At 41.8% G+C, this 17,953-nt stretch overlaps 1 protein-coding gene across 1 annotated transcript; it reads right to left on the reverse strand.

The window, feature by feature from the left end:
* Window positions 1–1,964: 1,964 nt before the first annotated feature.
* On the reverse strand, window positions 1,965–17,196 carry actr10 (actin related protein 10). Its single transcript, XM_080790848.1, has 13 exons — window positions 17,005–17,196; window positions 15,645–15,717; window positions 14,800–14,882; window positions 14,248–14,356; window positions 13,650–13,757; window positions 13,320–13,387; window positions 12,120–12,199; window positions 11,783–11,818; window positions 11,352–11,431; window positions 9,948–10,021; window positions 8,432–8,513; window positions 5,174–5,375; window positions 1,965–3,091 (listed from the first exon to the last, which is right to left on the reverse strand). The coding sequence occupies exons 1-13, from the start codon at window positions 17,079–17,081 to the stop codon at window positions 2,910–2,912; spliced, it is 1,254 nt and encodes a 417-aa protein (XP_080646974.1). The 5' UTR covers window positions 17,082–17,196; the 3' UTR covers window positions 1,965–2,909.
* Window positions 17,197–17,953: the final 757 nt, after the last annotated feature.

A 17,953-nucleotide genomic window follows, 5' to 3' on the forward strand; every position in this document is an offset into this window, starting at 1 on the left:
CCCCGACATTCAAACTATCGTCTCTCAGTAGAACCCAGTGGTTCCCAAACATTTTAGCTCAAGACCCAAAAGAGAAATTAAACGTTTGCCCGGGACTCAATCTAGTGAGAATAGCAGATCGTTTTTAATTGATGAAAAGTTGTGATTTCTTTGTTTAAACTTTAAAAACAAATCTTGTATATATATTTAAAACGGAAAAGGAGATACCGGTATTTACTCTCAACCCATAACAATTGGTCCGCGGGAAACAGTGGCCTAAACTAAGGGACATGCAGGCCTCGTTTACTTTCAGGAGTCCCCACTCCCACTCGTAGGGTCCCACAGGCAGGGGTCAGGCAGACAGACAGACAGACAGCTGCTTCTTCCTGTGCCTGGGAACCGAGAAGATGCTCAGGTCCCAGTGCGAGCCCTCAGGCCCGTCGGGAGATAAAGAAGAGGGACGGGTACTGGGGGTTCCCCTTAAGCAGAGCAACAGCAGCAGGAGGCAGGGCCCTCTCTCTGGGTACTCTGGGTCCCCTCCCATCGTCTCAGATGTGGTTGCATGAGGGTCACATCCTAAGGGAGTGTGGCCTTTCTGTCTGGCATTCAAGTCACTCTCTTAGTCACTGGGCCTCGGGCCATGGGTTGGTCTGAAGTCTCTCACTTTCCCTCATAAGATCATACGCTGGGAAGGTCATCTGTGGAAGATCTCTGCATTGATCTGTCTGCCACTCACATCAATCACTCAAACTATGACTCAGCCTGGAGTCTTTTACAGTGCAACCGCTGTCTACAACACCGTCTGAATACATGTTCCGCATAGTCTACGGTTCTGCAATGTTGTTTTGCACAGATTGGGAGACCTGTGTTGTGCACCTTGTACCATCATGGCAAATTCCTTGCATAGTTGACAATAAATGGTTTCAGATTTTGAGAATACACTAGGACTGTAGCCACTCTATGGGCTGTATGTCTGAACTCATTGCGCAGTCTACAATTTGAAATTGTGCAATCTGATTCAACAGAAGTAGTAATTAGTAAATACAAAAAGTTGTGATGGTGAAAAACTTTACCTCCCTCTCAGAGATGAGTGATGCTGGCCTGGGATCATGTTGTCTGACAGCAGGGCCTCAGAATTCTCTCAGCATGGACATGAATCCTCCAGGGAAGCTGTTTGACGTGAGATCCTCACCATCTGTTTGGTTTACTGCTTCAAGTAAAAAGTTTGTTGGTGAGAGAAAGAATCTATGGAGATGATGTTTTGGAAAGTGTGGTATATGGAAAGGCAATAGAAGAGAAAGAGAGAGAAGGATGCAGGCGAAATAAAGACAGAGGTGTACATCTCTCATCCACCACAAGGCGGTAATCTATCTCAGCTCTCTTCCATTAAATTATTACATTTGTTTATGCCTGTGAGCAGTACAAACTTCTCCCAGACTTATCCCTATAGCTCATAGCTACCACTGTGTTGTGTTGACCCTATTTGATGTACTTAGTTGACCGCGGTCCCCAGGGGTCTATACTTGGTCGACCTCAGATTTTCCCTCAACAAATGTCTTTGCAGAAAATAGCTGAACGAGCTTGTAGATCAGCTATTCTTTGCATAATGTTTCCCCCCTCAGGTCGGGATGCTAGGATGTGCTGTGTGTTGCTTTAGTTGCCAATGCCAAGTACACAGGTAGGCCAACATTTTACCAATAAGTTGATTTCTCTCTCACACACACACACACACACACACACACACACACACACACACACGACATTGGAGAAATACTGTGAGAGTTCATCAAATCAACCTCCTTAACGAATCCTTACATTCCATTCTATTTTCCTTTAAACCACAGAGGGTATTCCCTGGAATGCTGCAGCTACACTGCACTAGTGGACAGCAGGGAATACTGTTCAAAGTGAGTAAGTTTCTGCACCCATGAGTGATGTCTGGGTAAATCCAGCACTCATTTCTAAAAAATAAATAATAATAATAATCACTCTTTAATAAGCATTCTTTAAAAATGAAGGGACACAACTATGAGACAGCCTTGGGAAGAGCGTGGAACAAAGAGGAACAAGATACATAAAAGCTTGACAGTAAAAGTAAAGGTGAAAAAAAAAGGTAAAAGTAAACAGGTGGCATTCATTTCAGATTCAAATTTAGCTTTGGTGAATTACAGAATCATTTATTTTGTAATAGTTTGAGTTACAGTAGTGAGTCTTACAGGATTGATATGGAGTTGGCTCCCGAATTTCTTAATAACTAATCTGTATAGTTGGCATGATAAAAAAAAACACAAAACAATAAATAAGCTAAACATTTAACCCTTGTTGAAAGAGTGTGCATGGGAGGTGCATTCAGCACCACCCAACCAGGTCTCTAGACCTCAATCACAACCTTTGGGAAACCACTGCTCTCCTGTATGTACAGTGAACTGATGCATGATAGGGAACGTTTCAACGCAGCACCATATATGCCATGACTGAATCAAATTCCTCTCTTTTGCTCAGAAAATGGAATGGGTCAAGACCATTTAACCTCTTAATGTAAACACTAATTAAGCTAATTTTTTCTTTAATTTATTTTTCCAAAATCACGGAAATTGCCGACCTAGAGGTTCATGTCGCAACGTGATGACCTGCTGGTCCGCGAACCACACATTGAGAACCAGTGGCCCAATGCAACAGGTGAATGGGTAAGGCCCTAACCCATTAATTCACATGGTTAAAACAACTGTTTTCCTAACAATTATTTTCATTTGACACCATCCAACAATACGCAGTCCAAGATAAGTGGATATTAGTAGATATGTGTGCACATGGGAGAACCTTGGGAGAGAAACCATTACACATGAATTAATGAATGGTCATCTGATGCTAGGAACAGACTATCCATGAAGTGCCATAGATTCCTACGGTTAGGGTGGCGAGTTAAAAGTCTATTTCTCTGTGGAGAAGGCTCTCTTCATGAGCGGAGGCGGGGTCTTCCCCGCTTCGTAGACAGACTCGGGTGGAGGCGAGCTGAGGCAGCACCAGTCCGGGATGCGACCCGTCTGGTTGTAATAATCCCGAGACACAGACCTGCTGCCCAGGATGTCCTGCAGAGCTCCGAAGATGGCTCCTGTACAGGGAAGAGAAGAACAGAGTGTATTCCAGTATTCTTTTATGTTTGGTAAATGCAGAAGACGACATGTCAATAAATAACTCTGTTTAGGATAACGTTCTTCCGGTGAGTCACTCCATGTGTCTTTATGAGGACAAATACTTGCATGGAATTTAAGAGGTTGTAAAGACTATAGGAGGTACATGGTGTGCTTTTACCCACTTTCACCCTGGCATCCTTATTTTGGGCATATCATTATAGGCAAACATTTTTAGGTTTAAAAATAAATCTAATAAATAAATAAATAAAATAAATCTTAGTAAAGCAACGTCATACTTACCAAATATTTTTTTCTAGAAAAAACTAAAAGGTGCCCACCCCTGGCATAGATCAAGGTTGAAGGATACTTACGCAACTCATTCTCTGTCAATGACGAAAATATACGTCAGAAAGCTCTGAGGTCCACCTTGTCAATGACGTAAAATAGGGTACAGGCTTTAGTTCCGATATCATTATTGGTCCGTCGGTCATTAGACCGACAACCTACCTCAAACCCTAAGCTAACCATAACTGCAAGCCCGGGAGCAGCACATGTTCGAGCGCTAGTCCGACCGTTGTTCCAGCATGTCAGACTAATGCTCCGTCGGAATTACCATCGGATCCCGTAAAACACATATTTTTTTATTTTTCCATTGATTAAGTTAGATCTTGCTCTTCACCCCCGTATGAATAACTCTCGTCTCGGTTGCTAGGCGATCGAGAAAACAGGAAATGAACCGGAAGTGAAAAAGTCCACCTCCGCGTAAACAGATTCTTTCAAATGCATTTATCTAAACAGGCTTTATTCACGGCCCATAACTGAAGCGGCTTGCGCTTATAAAATTTATGTTACGGTTTACGGGTGAATTAAAATAAGATCGCTGGACACTTTACATAGGCGTTGTTATGCAATAGTGGCAGTCGATGAACACACACAATGCCACATACAATAATAACAGTCATTAAGGCCAATAAATTACCCTCCAGCATAATATATCACCCCAGCTAACATAGCTAATGCATCAAGAGCAACACCTTAGCACCACCTTAAAACCGTCAACCCCACTGTCTGCCCTCCAAAAGGAGTCCATTCAGGAGTGTGATTGACAGAGGGACAAATGAGCGCTTGAACCTATTATAGCTCCAGGCAGTGACCCCATCTATATCTTCTCCCTGACGGACCCTTTTCCTTCCAACCTGTTCAGTTATTTTTTCCCACCTAATATTGAACCAGGTCCACTGGAAATGAATTGGTTCAGAACCCAAAAAGTTCTGTGAAAGCACCATGGTTCCAAGAATCTAGAACAGAACCACTTCTAGAACCAAAGTTCTTATGGTGGAAAAGGGTCCATACAGTACTCAGGGTATAGTACAGCATGCACAACTTTCTTTGCCTGCCCAATGGTGACTGCGCCAGGTCATTTCACAATCAATTCGTACTCCTAGATATGTATGATGTTGTGATTATGGTGTATTCTATTCACCCATAGACCTGGGAGCCACCACAATCACCTCGGTTTTCCTTACATTAATTACTACATTCCTTAAACTTAAGATCCTGTACTCTAGGTTGTACCAAATTCTCAAAACCAAACCCGAACAATACTGCTGATGCAGCTTTCACTAACTATGTCAATCATGAGAAGAAAAGGGTCCCGCTCACCGTCTTCACTTATAGAGCACTTATAGATTATTCAGAGTGACAACGTTTCAGTCTAAACGACCTTCATCAGGTATCTCCTGGATCTGCCGGCTCCTACGCACCTGTCCTTGTAGGTGTGCACAAGGACCTTTCTCTACTAACTGTGCCACAAAACTGTGGATCACCTGACCATATCTCTTTAATAAGAAATACAAATACCACCTTTTTACTGGCATAATATTTAATTTTGCCTTCTTAAACCCAAAGCACTGTCCTTCCTTGATGTACAGTTTATTTTGAATCGCATCTATATTATTAATGACATTATGTCTATAGTTATTGCTTCATGTTGTTAGTCTGGACTTTATTTAATTTCTCTTTTTCAATGTACAGCACTTTGAATATCAAATTCTGCTTACCTCCGAGCCAGGCAGTGCAGTTGGGCTTGGCGGGCGGGGAGTGCAGACGGAAGCTCTTGGTAGCAAGGACATTGCAGTACTTGGGTTTCTCCACCAGGAGGCGTATCTCAGCCAGCAGGCGGTGCAAGAAGCCTGGCAGCATGGCTGTGCCTCCAATCACCACCAGGTTCTCAGACAGAACCTTACGGGTGTCAATGGGGCACTGCGGGGATGAAGACACACACACACACACACACACGTGCACAAAACACACAAACACAAGACAGAGACAAACCGACTCAGATATTTGCTAAGGTGATAAACAAAGGGAATGTTATGCAATCTCAGATTGTCCAGAGTGTTTGTCTTCAGCTTTCTTGATCCAAACTAATTTGACAATGACAAGTTTGGACACATTTTTTATTTTTTTTACAGTATTATGTAACACAAATTTTGACATACCGGTAACCATTCTGTTAGGAGAACTGAGGTTTACCTAAACAGCCACTAGTATTAACCACGTAACATCCCTATTTTGGGCAAGTCATTGTCAAAGATTTCCAAATGTTTTGAAATTATGTAATCTACAAGCTCACAATGCAACGCACCAAGAGATTGTAGATCGTCAATTGCTATTCAACACCACCGTATGCTGAAGTATAAAACAGGAACACTGATGCTTTATGAGTACAGACGGACCTGAACTAACAGCCATGCACCGTCTAGCCATCTGAAAGTCCCGGCTTAGGTACAAACCAGCTGTGATAAATGAGGGTCCATGCAGTACCTTCCCTAGTGAACAGAACTGATGCTTCAGGAGGGATTCTGTGTCTCAGCACTGATCTTGTGGAGCGTAAAGTACAGTACATCTTGTATAGCTTCATTGGCTTGCAGTGAGTAGTAGCCCTATTCCGAGTGGACTAAAGCCAAACTTGTAAAGAATATGTGAGGTACATAGTGTGCTTTTACCCACTTTCATCCTGGCATCCTCAATTTGGGCATATCATTATAGGCAAACAATGTTAGGTATAAAGACAAATGCAAAATCTTCAAAAATAGCAGATCTACAAGGAGGCCTGGCAAATAGTAAAGCATCGTCATAATTACCAAATTATTTATTTGTTCAGCACAGCAATGTGTTTCAAGTTTTAATTCAGTTGTCCAATATGTGCAGTGGCCCATCGCTCACCAAGTCAGTAAAAACAAAGCTGCAGCTACAGTACATCTTGCTAGCTTAATTAGTTTGCAGTGAGTAGTAGAGCTATTCCAAGTGCACTACAGCCAAACTTATAATTTGTCGCACAACAGTGTAGCTTGCAGAAATATAATGGAAAGCAACACCTCTGTGTGACAAATTAGGCTTTTTGATTATCTCTCTTAACCACTTGAGCCTGACACCATTATATAGTGAAAATAATCTATTTTTGCTATGCCACACCGGCATAGTTACTTGTGTAAATTAAGCATAAAGGACAGTGATATACGTTTCTTTAAATTAAAAATGTTATCCCACGATTTTGTAACCCCTTTTTCACCCCTGTGTCAATTAACTAATGTGATCCTGGGCTGCTACACACCCTCTGCCAACCTGGGGAGAGCAACGGACTTGAACTCATGCTTCCTTTCCTTCACGCACGAGTGTCCAAGTTGCTCCTTTTCACCGGACAGGGGGGAGTTTCCCTGGTTGGACGTAGTGCAACCAGTTCCTTTTCACCGGACAGGGGGGAGTTTCCCTGGTTGGACGTAGTGCAACCAGTTCCTTTTCACCGGACAGGGGGGAGTTTCCCTGGTTGGACGTAGTGCAAACAGTTCCTTTTCACCGGACAGGGGGGAGTTTCCCAGGCTGGACGTAGTGCAACCAGTTCCTTTTCACCGGACAGGGGGGAGTTTCCCTGGTTGGACGTAGTGCAACCAGTTCCTTTTCACCGGACAGGGGGGAGTTTCCCTGGTTGGACGTAGTGCAACCAGATCCTTTTCACCGGACAGGGGGGGGGTTTCCCTGGCTGGACGTAGTGCAACCAGTTCCTTTTCACCGGACAGGGGGGAGTTTCCCTGGCTGGACGTAGTGCAACCAGTTCCTTTTCACCGGACAGGGGGGAGTTTCCCTGGCTGGACGTAGTACAACCAGTTCCTTTTCACCGGACAGGGGGGAGTTTCCCTGGCTGGACGTAGTGCAACCAGTTCCTTTTCACCGGACAGGGGGGGAGTTTCCCTGGCTGGACGTAGTGCAACCAGTTCCTTTCCGCTCCATCAGGCGCCCCGGCTGGTCAGCGTCCCCAGCGGGAATCGAACACAGGACCTTCTAGCTGTGAGGAGACAGCACTACCGACTATGCCACCGTGATATATCTTTCAAAGCAGTAGGTATAAGTTTGTCAGTGGCTGCCACTGTTCTACTCCATCTATACATTGAATTTAGATTGCCCCCAGACGTATCAGCAGTAGGCGGAGATCTCAGATCGTCTCATTATGTGTACTGTGTACATTGTGTCCTCCCGTCTGAAGATATATACAGTACATTGTGTACTGAATGCACTTGATATAACAATGTGTCCTGACTCCTGTGCGGGTTGAGCCAAAACATCTGCTCACAAGCATGTTTTTCAATTAGGTTAAAATCATTTATCTTTATGTGTAAGCAATGAGATGACATACTTGTGTGGGGCGAAATTTAAACACACATATGTAAATACTGACACAAAGAGCAGGCTCAGTACAAGGCAGAGATACAAGGCTTTTGTTTAGAGCCTTGTAACTGCCCAAGCAATGCATCAGTGTGACAGCTCTGTGCTGTCATGTTTATGGAGACTGATTAGTTTGTCCTGGTATGACCCATGGTACCACATGCATCTCACTGGAGCTTCCATTGCTCTGTGTTGGCAGCGTGGTTAGCGTTGCTGTCGGGCAGGAAACTCTTATCTCCATATTTTAACTAGGAAGCTTGAAAAGCTGTACGAAGCGACATATTTTAAAAAGCTTATGGTCTGCTCACTATTGAATTTGCATATCTTGAAAAGTAACAGTTCGGGACTTTGGACATTTTTCCACCCGACAGAGACGTTATACAGGTCTGTTGTTTTTGAGATTTACATTAGACAATAAAAAATCCGATCTTTTCTCCCCGATTCTGATATTTTGAAAATCATGTGATCGGAGCAGATTTCTGATCTCCCGATCGGGACAACCCTAATATATATAAAATCTATTTGACCCACACACTCATGCCTCCTGTCATTCCACAATCCAAATCACAACAAGAAATGCATCAGCTCTCATCTACCTTCACCAAGGCATCAAGTATCAGCGAGGCCACGCTCTTCTCCTCGTTGTCCTGCTCGAAGAGCATCTCCATCACAGAGTCCCTGGAAGAAGACAACCTAATTAGCAACAGCAGACGGAACTAAAGGCTGATAGTAATCACATTAAACTGGCCAGCTCATTTTATTAGGTCTGCTACTGAACAGAGGACAGTAAAGGCAAGCAATGTCCCCGAGACGAAATATTACCCTAATGACCAGTTATGTCATTTTTACAAAGCAAAAGCTAATCTCTTAATTGAGGCAGTCTACTGATCATTCCCAGTTTTGACCTGAGATCAGATTCTAAAAATGTATTCTATGTCAGTCGTTCGTTCTGAGCTTGTAGATCTGTTATTTTTCAATAGCTAAAGCATAACATAATGCTAACACCAAAAGGGGTTCCCGCCCAAAATGGGTTAAAGTTGAAATTTTTAACTTTTATGTCCTACCTACAGTATCTTGGAATTCGAACCCGATCTCTAGCACGAGTACATTTCTACCAGTCATCCTGTGAGATATTTCCCTGCTTGGCCAGGCGAGATATTGTGCTTTTGAGCTTCAGACAATACTACTTTTCAACTAGTAGGTGTCCGATACCAGGCTTCCTCTATAGAAGAGACCACCTTCAACTACTGCATATGCCCTGAGGGCAATCATACTATTGTTTTACTGCTCTGTTTATTTTGACGTGCTACTCCTCCCACAGTTTTTGTCTGTCTGGGCTACATCGGGAATCGTGTGCTTGTATTTTGCTAAGACATTTGTTGGATAATTTAATTGATATGAATTAATTAGAATTTCCACATAGACATGAATGGGAAAATGGGAAAATGCAAAAACTCACTTTCAAGTATTTTTTCCTCTGAGACCGTAAGGGCTATACTTACAAGACTTGGAGGAGAGATTCATAATAATTACTAAAAATGAATTACCTTAGAAGTATACCGGTCGGCCTCATGGTGGCGCTATAACAGCCAACTTTACATTTTTGGGTATAACTCTTGAACCGTAGGTCGTAAAATCAAAATGTTTTTTCCCCTGGATTCCTTGGGTCATGACGCATCTCCCCATATAGGCCACGCCCATTTGCGTCTAGATAGATTTCCCGCCATTTTGAATTTTGTTCAAAAAACACTTTTTGCTCCTCCTCCTACAGATTTTGTCCAAATCTCACAAAAATCGGTACACATGATCTCCGGACCTATCCGATTAAAACAGCACAGTCAGAATTTAGATTTTCTGTATCGTTCGGCCGTAATCGTCTTCCGAAGTTAGTGGGAGGGGCCTATTTTACGAAAAACGCCACAACTCACGCACGGAATGTCCGATCCATCCCAAATCTGAATCACGTGTCGAGGGTGGCTTAATCAACGCGGAGCGAAAAGCGATTCCATTTTCGACGGCTGCGATGTAGGCAATCACACTTTGCAATTTCCCAGAATTGCCTCTTTCTAGTTACGTATTATCATACTCTTTTACAGTATGTTGTTCAGCTACCTGATTGATCCCTTGACATGCAGGATCTTCTCCCCATCCAACGGGTAGTCAACATCAGGGGGCGCGGCCGGGCGCTACATGTGCATAAAAAAGGTAAATACGTTTAATTAAAATCCAGACAAAAATGCATTGAAAGGAAAACGGATGAATACTTTTACTATGTGTTCAGCTACTTTGAGCATATTAGCCAACTATACTCATTTGCCCAATGTCCTCATTTATGATACCACAATTCAATTTGCGTATTGCTGTAAATGCTTTTCCCAAGACGGCAGACGTCTGATTCATGAAATGTACACAGCTTTGATTTGTGTGCAAGCACTAGCGTATCAAATTGCTAGACCCATAACATGCAGACCAAAGATAGGGTCATGTGCAACAAGAAGAGGGAAACCTAATTATACCCGGTCGGTAGTACAACGGTATCGCTCGCCAAACAGAACAGATCTACAAACTGACAAGGCTTTGCATCATGACACATTGTAGATTGTAGATCTGGTGTTTTTAAGTATTGCTCTCAATACAATGTAACGTCCTCTTCAACCCGCTAGTGTTTGAGTAGCACGAGCAGTGAAATAAACATAAACAAAATGTGTAGTGAGCGCTGCTGCTAGGACATTAGTCCGTGACGTCACTGTTAAGATACCACGGATGTGTCAGTGACATCACTGTCATATGATAATTACAGATGACGTTACATTGCGATGTTTCAAAGACCGTCAGCACACATGTATGCTTTGGTTGTGTATTGTTGTTATTATGATACCTCAAAACGTCAGGAACACAGCCAAACTTTATTATTCGCTCTAAACTCTGACAAATGACATTCTCTGTCTCCCAAAGCCCCATAGTCCACAGCGCCCCTCTGAGGCACATAAGTACCATTGCAGTTGAATTAAGTGTACTTGGGTAGGGAAGAATCTTGGCCAATGTGAATGCTGGCCAGCGGCCACCAGGCAATCATATTCGGGAACGGTTCGAATCAATCAGATTGAGTCTGAATCCACCCTAAGTGCCTTCACACATTTCTCAATGCATACACAAGCAGTTTTGTGTGTACCAATGAACAAATTCTGTTAAGAACGATGAATGTGCGCCTGCTGCCCTAGTGGTCCAGGCGCATGCCACATATAGGCTCTGGCCTGACAGCGTGTCGCGTGTTCGAGTCCTGTTCATGACGACCTTTGCTTCATGTCTCCCCCTGTCCCTCTCTCCTCTTTCCTCTCAATCCTCACTTCACTTATTTATCAATAAAGGCCGAAAAACCAAAAAAATCAATCAAAAAGAAAAAAAAGAACGATGAATCAGACTGCACTTGGAAACAGCTGTACAGTGTACAAGCACTTGAACGCAAATCTGATCACATACACATTGCGTAAAAAAGCCCATCGAGTGTGCACTTACTTCAGCTGTACCATCCAAGTTAAATTTGGCTTCTTGTATCTTGAGGCCTCTCTGTAGGTCACTGACAAAGCATGTTCTGACTGTAAGCAGAAAAACACAACAGACAGTTACAATGCTGAAATGTTATGTTAAATGATCAACTTTAAACTTTATTTCTATTGCAGAATTTTCAAAATCAAGTCTGCAAAGTGCTTCAAAGACATACAAACAGAAAATACACAGTTCAATTACAAATTCAAATGCATGCAATGCAATGCAATGCAGTCAAGAAATAACCAGAAAAAGTGAATAGTTGATTTGGCAATGAATAAAAAATAAAGACAATTTAAAAAAAGAGGCTTAGCTTAGCTTTCAGTGAGACATTGCTTGTGACTTGTTGTCCTTACAGGAATCACAGTAAAGGAAAGATAATCAAATAAGAAAAAACCTACCCTTTATATCCTCCACAATCTCCTCTGGAATGGAGCCTGAGGAACAGAAAGGAAACTACAGGTAACTGAAAACCAAACAAGACAACGTCAGTGTAATCCTCATATAATTCCACTACTGCAGTCAAGTCTTTGTGGTTTAGTAAGCCTCCATTTTGATGGTGATGCTGAGGCAGCAGACTACAGCATCAGTAGGGAGAGAGTGGCAGGATGGCTGTTGTACAGATTAATTGTCGTAGATGTTTATTTTCCCACACGATAGATTGGAACGATCCATGGGCCACGCTTTAGTGCCTAAAATCAATCAGTCCATCTATCAATCCCATTGTCTAGAACTTACCAATAACCGTAGGTACACTTTGTCCACTACTGGCGTCTGTATCCACTGTGCACTGCTCCACCAGAAGTCCATCTAATTCTCTACAAGAAACACACATGACAGGAAACAATCACATCTTAAGGACTTTCAAGGAATTTATAATATGAGACAGAAAACCTCAGTGTTTAACGCTTCATTTACACTAAAACCTAAGTCCCCCCTTTCCATTTCCATCTACAACATCCTGGTGACTTCCTGTTCAAACTGCCAAGAGCCTGGGAGTGGTCCTGGATTAGTCAACTGTCCTATAAGGCAAAGCGATAACTCGATCCTCTGGGTTAGCACTTAACAACCTCCAGGGGATCAGATCAGACCATTCCTCACCAAGGAGTCTGCCCATCCAACTCTCTTTGCTGGGTCTGCCGGCATGTGCTCTCAAACATCTACTGACCCAGAACGCTGCAGCATGCTTGCTTGGTGGTCTTCAACTTCACAGCTTTTTCACGTCTCCCGACCACTGCACTCGCTCCATTGGCATTTGGCACCCACTTGCTGCTGGACGTTGCGATTACATGGTGACTGCATTGAGACTACATCTAGACTATGTTTCTGTCACTGTGATCGTTTTGTCTGTGCCTACGCGTGTCTGTGCTGAAAGGCACAAATGCTATCATAGTACATGGTCACAACAACACAGAAAATGCAGTCTGCACACTATACGTTCTATGACAGAGCCAGTGTGTAGTGTGTACATGGCACGGCCAATATGCTTATAAGAAGCCTGATTGCCTAGTATGAACACACTGAAAGTTATTAATTTGAGGTTTGGCACTCAGTACCCCCATTGATTCTTCCAAAGACAATTATAAATATGTAGAAGCCACATAAGTATAATACCCTTCCACATCAGTGTTAATCATAAGAGAGAAAGTGTGGATGATATTGGAAAATGTAGCAGGATTATAGGTTTTCAAACAGAAACATCTAGTAAGTGTGGATAATTGTCAGTGACTGAGCCACTGTGGAAATCCTCATGATACAGTGACAAGATGTTCAGTTAATACAAAGATGAAAGCTAGAGGTCCTGTTGTACTCTATGTCCAAGTCTTCTGTCACACACTGTATGTGTCAGATGAAGGCACGCGCTTCACTGGGAGCAATATACATCAACTTCAGTCAGTAGCATCCCCTTGAAATATACAGAATTCACAAGTTACTTACTTATGGATGGATTTCCCAGCCAAAGGCAAGGCCTCCCAGGCCGGAAGAATAGGAGTGCACTCATAGACCTGATGTCACAGTTAAGGGAGTAGCCTAAATAATCTGATATAGAACTAAACTATCCATTAAGTTACCAAACCATCATTTAAAAATGAAAACTTCAGAATCAGGACAAAATTCTTTAAAGTTCTATACCCTGGGAAAAAACACAGTGGGAAGAAGAATGATGGTACTGAACTTAAAGAAGGTCCAATTGTAACTAATAATTTGTACTCCCGTTTAATCCCTTGTTTAAGACCTCTGCAGTCCAAGTCGCTGAGTAAAGGATACAGGCAGCACCAGTGTCTCTGTGTAACCACAGTCCATCACCAGGGCAGAGTTAATGCCCAGGGTCATGATGGACATCAGATGACTGGGGGCAAACAGCACAGAGGGCACCTGCGTGGTATCACCAAACAAAGAATGAAAGTCTAAAAGCACCAGTGTGGAAACAGCACTTTTCAAAAATAGCTAAATTAGCCAATTTACAAGCTCACGATGCTTTATGACGGTTAGGGAAACTCCACCAGGTTGTTTATTTTTGTTATTCGTTGTACGACAAAGTACATAGGGTTATGTTAATACTGAAATGGTACATTTTCTGCATATACAGTATAAAAATTTAATCAATAAGTTGTGATATGCATAATACTGTATATATGCAACTTAAATGTAAGGCTGGCATGAGTTAAGCACTCTGAAATAACAGTTTATAAATGTTATTCCACAAATATAGCATTCTGGATGTTAGTTCACAATAAAACCCGGCTGTGGACTTCTCCTTTGAAATAAGGGTAATTTGCTACACTTCCAAGTACAACTTTATAGTTAGTCACATCACATGTTTACATCATGTCATCATAAGCAGGCTCAACATGGGCCCCATTACCTCAAACTGCTTGAAGAAGACTTTGGTGAGGGTCTCCCTGAAGTGGGACGGGCAAAGGATGGACTCGATGATGACCACTCTTCTGTCGCGAGGGTTCACCAAGAGGTGCCTGTTCCGTAATATAAGTCTCAGCCAGTCAATTTCAACTTCCAAAGTCACATCTTGAGGCACAATTATTTGGAATAATTTTGATTTGTAAATTACTATAATCTCAATGTATTTATTATTTTAGATTTTATTTCACTGTATGTCCGTAATACTCCAAGCTTCATGTATATGCATTTTTGCCAATACAAACATAAATCAATCAATCAAAACCTATGACTCAAGCAATCTCCAATTTTGGGAAAGTCTGAAGTAAAGTTAACAAAATGATGTTATAATTAAATACATGGTATTACAGTCATTACTTATTTTTCACATGTATTCTAAGATTTCAGGCAGTTTGGTCATAATGCACACATACATTTCTTAAGTGAAATGACTGTTTTCCTTTTTTGTTGCATTTTCTACTCATCCATGGCACACGTGCACACACACGCACTCACTCACCTGAAGTATAGCATATGGATAAACTCTTTGAGGTTGACATACAGTTCTTCTGTGTTGATGTTGTACTGAACTACTTTGATGGCCTGCAATAGAAACATGCATGAAATACATTTGTGCAATATGGCTGAAGAACATAACAATGTCAGGAGGACCACTTCACCACTTTTCAACTTATCTTATTGGTCCTCACTAATGTTCATGATAAAATACCACAATTGTGTTCTACTCAGTCTGTGTCTCATTAAGGGCTGTGGGAAGTTCAGAAACCCAGATTTTTTAAAACAAGATTGTTTTTAAACAACATTTATTAGATTTATATTATCGTGAGAACAAAGCCCATTATCGAGTCAAAACAGAAAAGTCACTATCATAGTGCCTAGAGGCTGGCTCAGACTAGTGTGCTAGACCAGTGGGTTTCAAGCCTTTTCATTTCAAGGCCCATTATTTATTCAGCATTTGAGCCACGGACCACCATTTGATAAGATCTAGCCTCTCAGATCCAAAACTAAAGAATATTTTGTTGTCGTTGGATAAGATTTTGTCCACAATTCCATGCTTTTGGTGAATGTTGATAAAAATAACAATTCTTCTACATTCTCTAATTGTGTAGACTTCTTGTAAATTGCAGATGTTTAACAATAATGTAACTCTGGAGTGTAAAATTAAACCATTTTACACTCTCAAGAGTTAAAGATCCAAGGGTCCATTTTGTTACCAACTCTCGATCATTTAGTTGGGGACCACCTGGAACCCCCTCAAGGACCACTGGTGGTCCCCGGACCACTGGTTGAAAACGACTGTCCTAGACGGTCAACCATATAGAGTTTAAGGAGTTAAGATCTCACCCGTTTCTGCCCTGGCTTCTGGATCTCGCTTGGAATGATGAACCTGGGACCCGTTTCCCCTGCAAAGCCACATCTACAACACAAAAGGAGCTCTGTCAGAAAAACAAACCAGGGCTTTTAGATCTGCTTTTACTTGAATGATGAAGTGATTAATTGGTTTTCAAACTTTTTCATATCGAGGATGTATTTGGCCAGCATTTCACTAAAGTGAGTAAGCCTTGCCGAGCCATGACGCCCATGGGGCAGGAGCCTACCGGTATCTCCTGTTTCTGTAGCGTGAGCCGTGAGACAGCTTGACGAACAAGTACACCCCCTGGACTGACGCTAGTACAGTCAGTATGTCGCAGGGACTTACCCCCAATCCAACCCTTGATGCTGCGTGCCAAGCAGGGAGGCACTGGGTCCCATATTTAGATTCTTTGGTATGACCCAGCCGGGGATCGAACCCCAACCTTCCAACCTCAGGGTGAACACTCTAACCACAAGGGCACTGAGCAGCATTTCACAGCATGTACTTTTATGAGCATGTGAGTCACAAATAAAACATCTTGAATCTAATGTTTTAGTGCCCATCTAGAATAGGTGAAGAGGTCGCACACACACCAAGAATCGGTTTAACAGGATTATACTACTCTACATCAGGTACAAACGTTTCGGCTATCCAGCCTTCATCAGTGCCCATCTACTAAAGCTGCCTGTGTTATAACAATGAACACAGATAAAACCCAAATAGACCACATGGATTTTCACATGACCTGCCTCAGGGAGGTGTTGACTATTAATTGCTGAACAAACTGTCTCATGTTATTCGCCCTTTAACACTCTCATATACAAGGCCCAATAATATATTGTCATTTTGAACACACAGTATATGAAATAGAAAGATTTGTATCTACATACTGTAGTGTACATGCATTCTGATTGTTTTATAAGAAAACAAATGCTATTTCTTGCCCCATCATTAGCTTTGGACCTAACGCTTTGAATCAGAGCTAAACCATCATGTTCATGTGACAAAACTCAAGTCTACTAACTAACAATGAAGCTGATGTTTCAATAAAGTCTGAACATGTATAATGTTGTGTTTTATGTAATAAATAAATAACAAAAAATATTTAGCTAGCTAGCTCAAGCTTTCTGTCTGACAACATTCTGGCAGCTTTCTGCCATTTATCTGAGGACTAATGACAATGTAATCTATAGCTAAATGTCACCATTATTCCTCGGGTAAACACAGGACACATCCGTTACTAGTATTAAGGAACGTTAGCATTAATTGACATGTTAAGCACCTAAGTAATAACTTGTTTACATTAGCATCATGCTCTGTTAGCAGGGACAGCTAACGGTTGCTACTCACTTTGTATAAGCGGCTCCCAAGTCAATGACGACCGCAGTCTTCTCTCCTCCACTGCCCAAGCCTTCATACAGGGGCATTTTAGTAGCCTTTTTTTAAAAGAAATTAATTAGAAAGAAATCAAATACAGTTAATAATCCCCTAATGTTTATGTTTATGTTTAGTTTGCATCGAAGCTGGGTTGGGCTGGGAGGGTCCTCGAAACCTATTGAGGTGACGTCCGTCCTGATCGCCTGACTACAAATGGAATTACGAAAGAAAAGACAATTATCAATAAAACAAAACGCACTTCTGTTGCGCATTATTATTTGAATATGGTATGTCTAAGAGCGCGCAACATTTAAGATGTTATCAATCAAGCACTGTATTTGGAAATTGCTTTCCACATCAATAAATCAACCAAAGCAAGTAAATAATATATATAAAAATAAAATAAAATCTTATGGGAAGAAAAGAAGCTTTGTACTAAATTTGTTACATTCTAGGCTAAGTTGCTGAATTTAATTGTCTCTGACATAAAAGGTAAATAGTGGATTTTAATTTGGAAAAAAGTTAGTTGAAGTTAAGGAGCTGTCCCTTCAGCACCAGGTAAATGTCTCATTATTTATATGCCTCGAATTGGCAACGAGAACGAGTCAACGACAGACAGAAAAACATGATGTATTTGTTAAGAATGTGACTAATTACATTACAATTGATATCATAGGCTATAGGCTAATCATATGCTCGTCTAAAAGGAAGCTAAATGGCACTTATCATCATACATAATCAATTCTGTTTGATTTGACGCTGCATGGTATGAGTGACGAGTCTATGACTGCAACAAACACTACAGAACTCCACCAGTCCAGACCTATCTATGGTCCAGACGCGCATACGCACAGGGCAACTTTCACAGCATGACGTTGGTGCTTGTTTTCCGCGCTCTGTCTGTCTTGGAAATAAGGTGAAG

Source organism: Protomyctophum bolini (genome assembly GCF_963924005.1).
Source record: "Protomyctophum bolini genome assembly, chromosome: 19".
In the NCBI taxonomy this organism is placed as follows: domain Eukaryota; kingdom Metazoa; phylum Chordata; class Actinopteri; order Myctophiformes; family Myctophidae; genus Protomyctophum; species Protomyctophum bolini.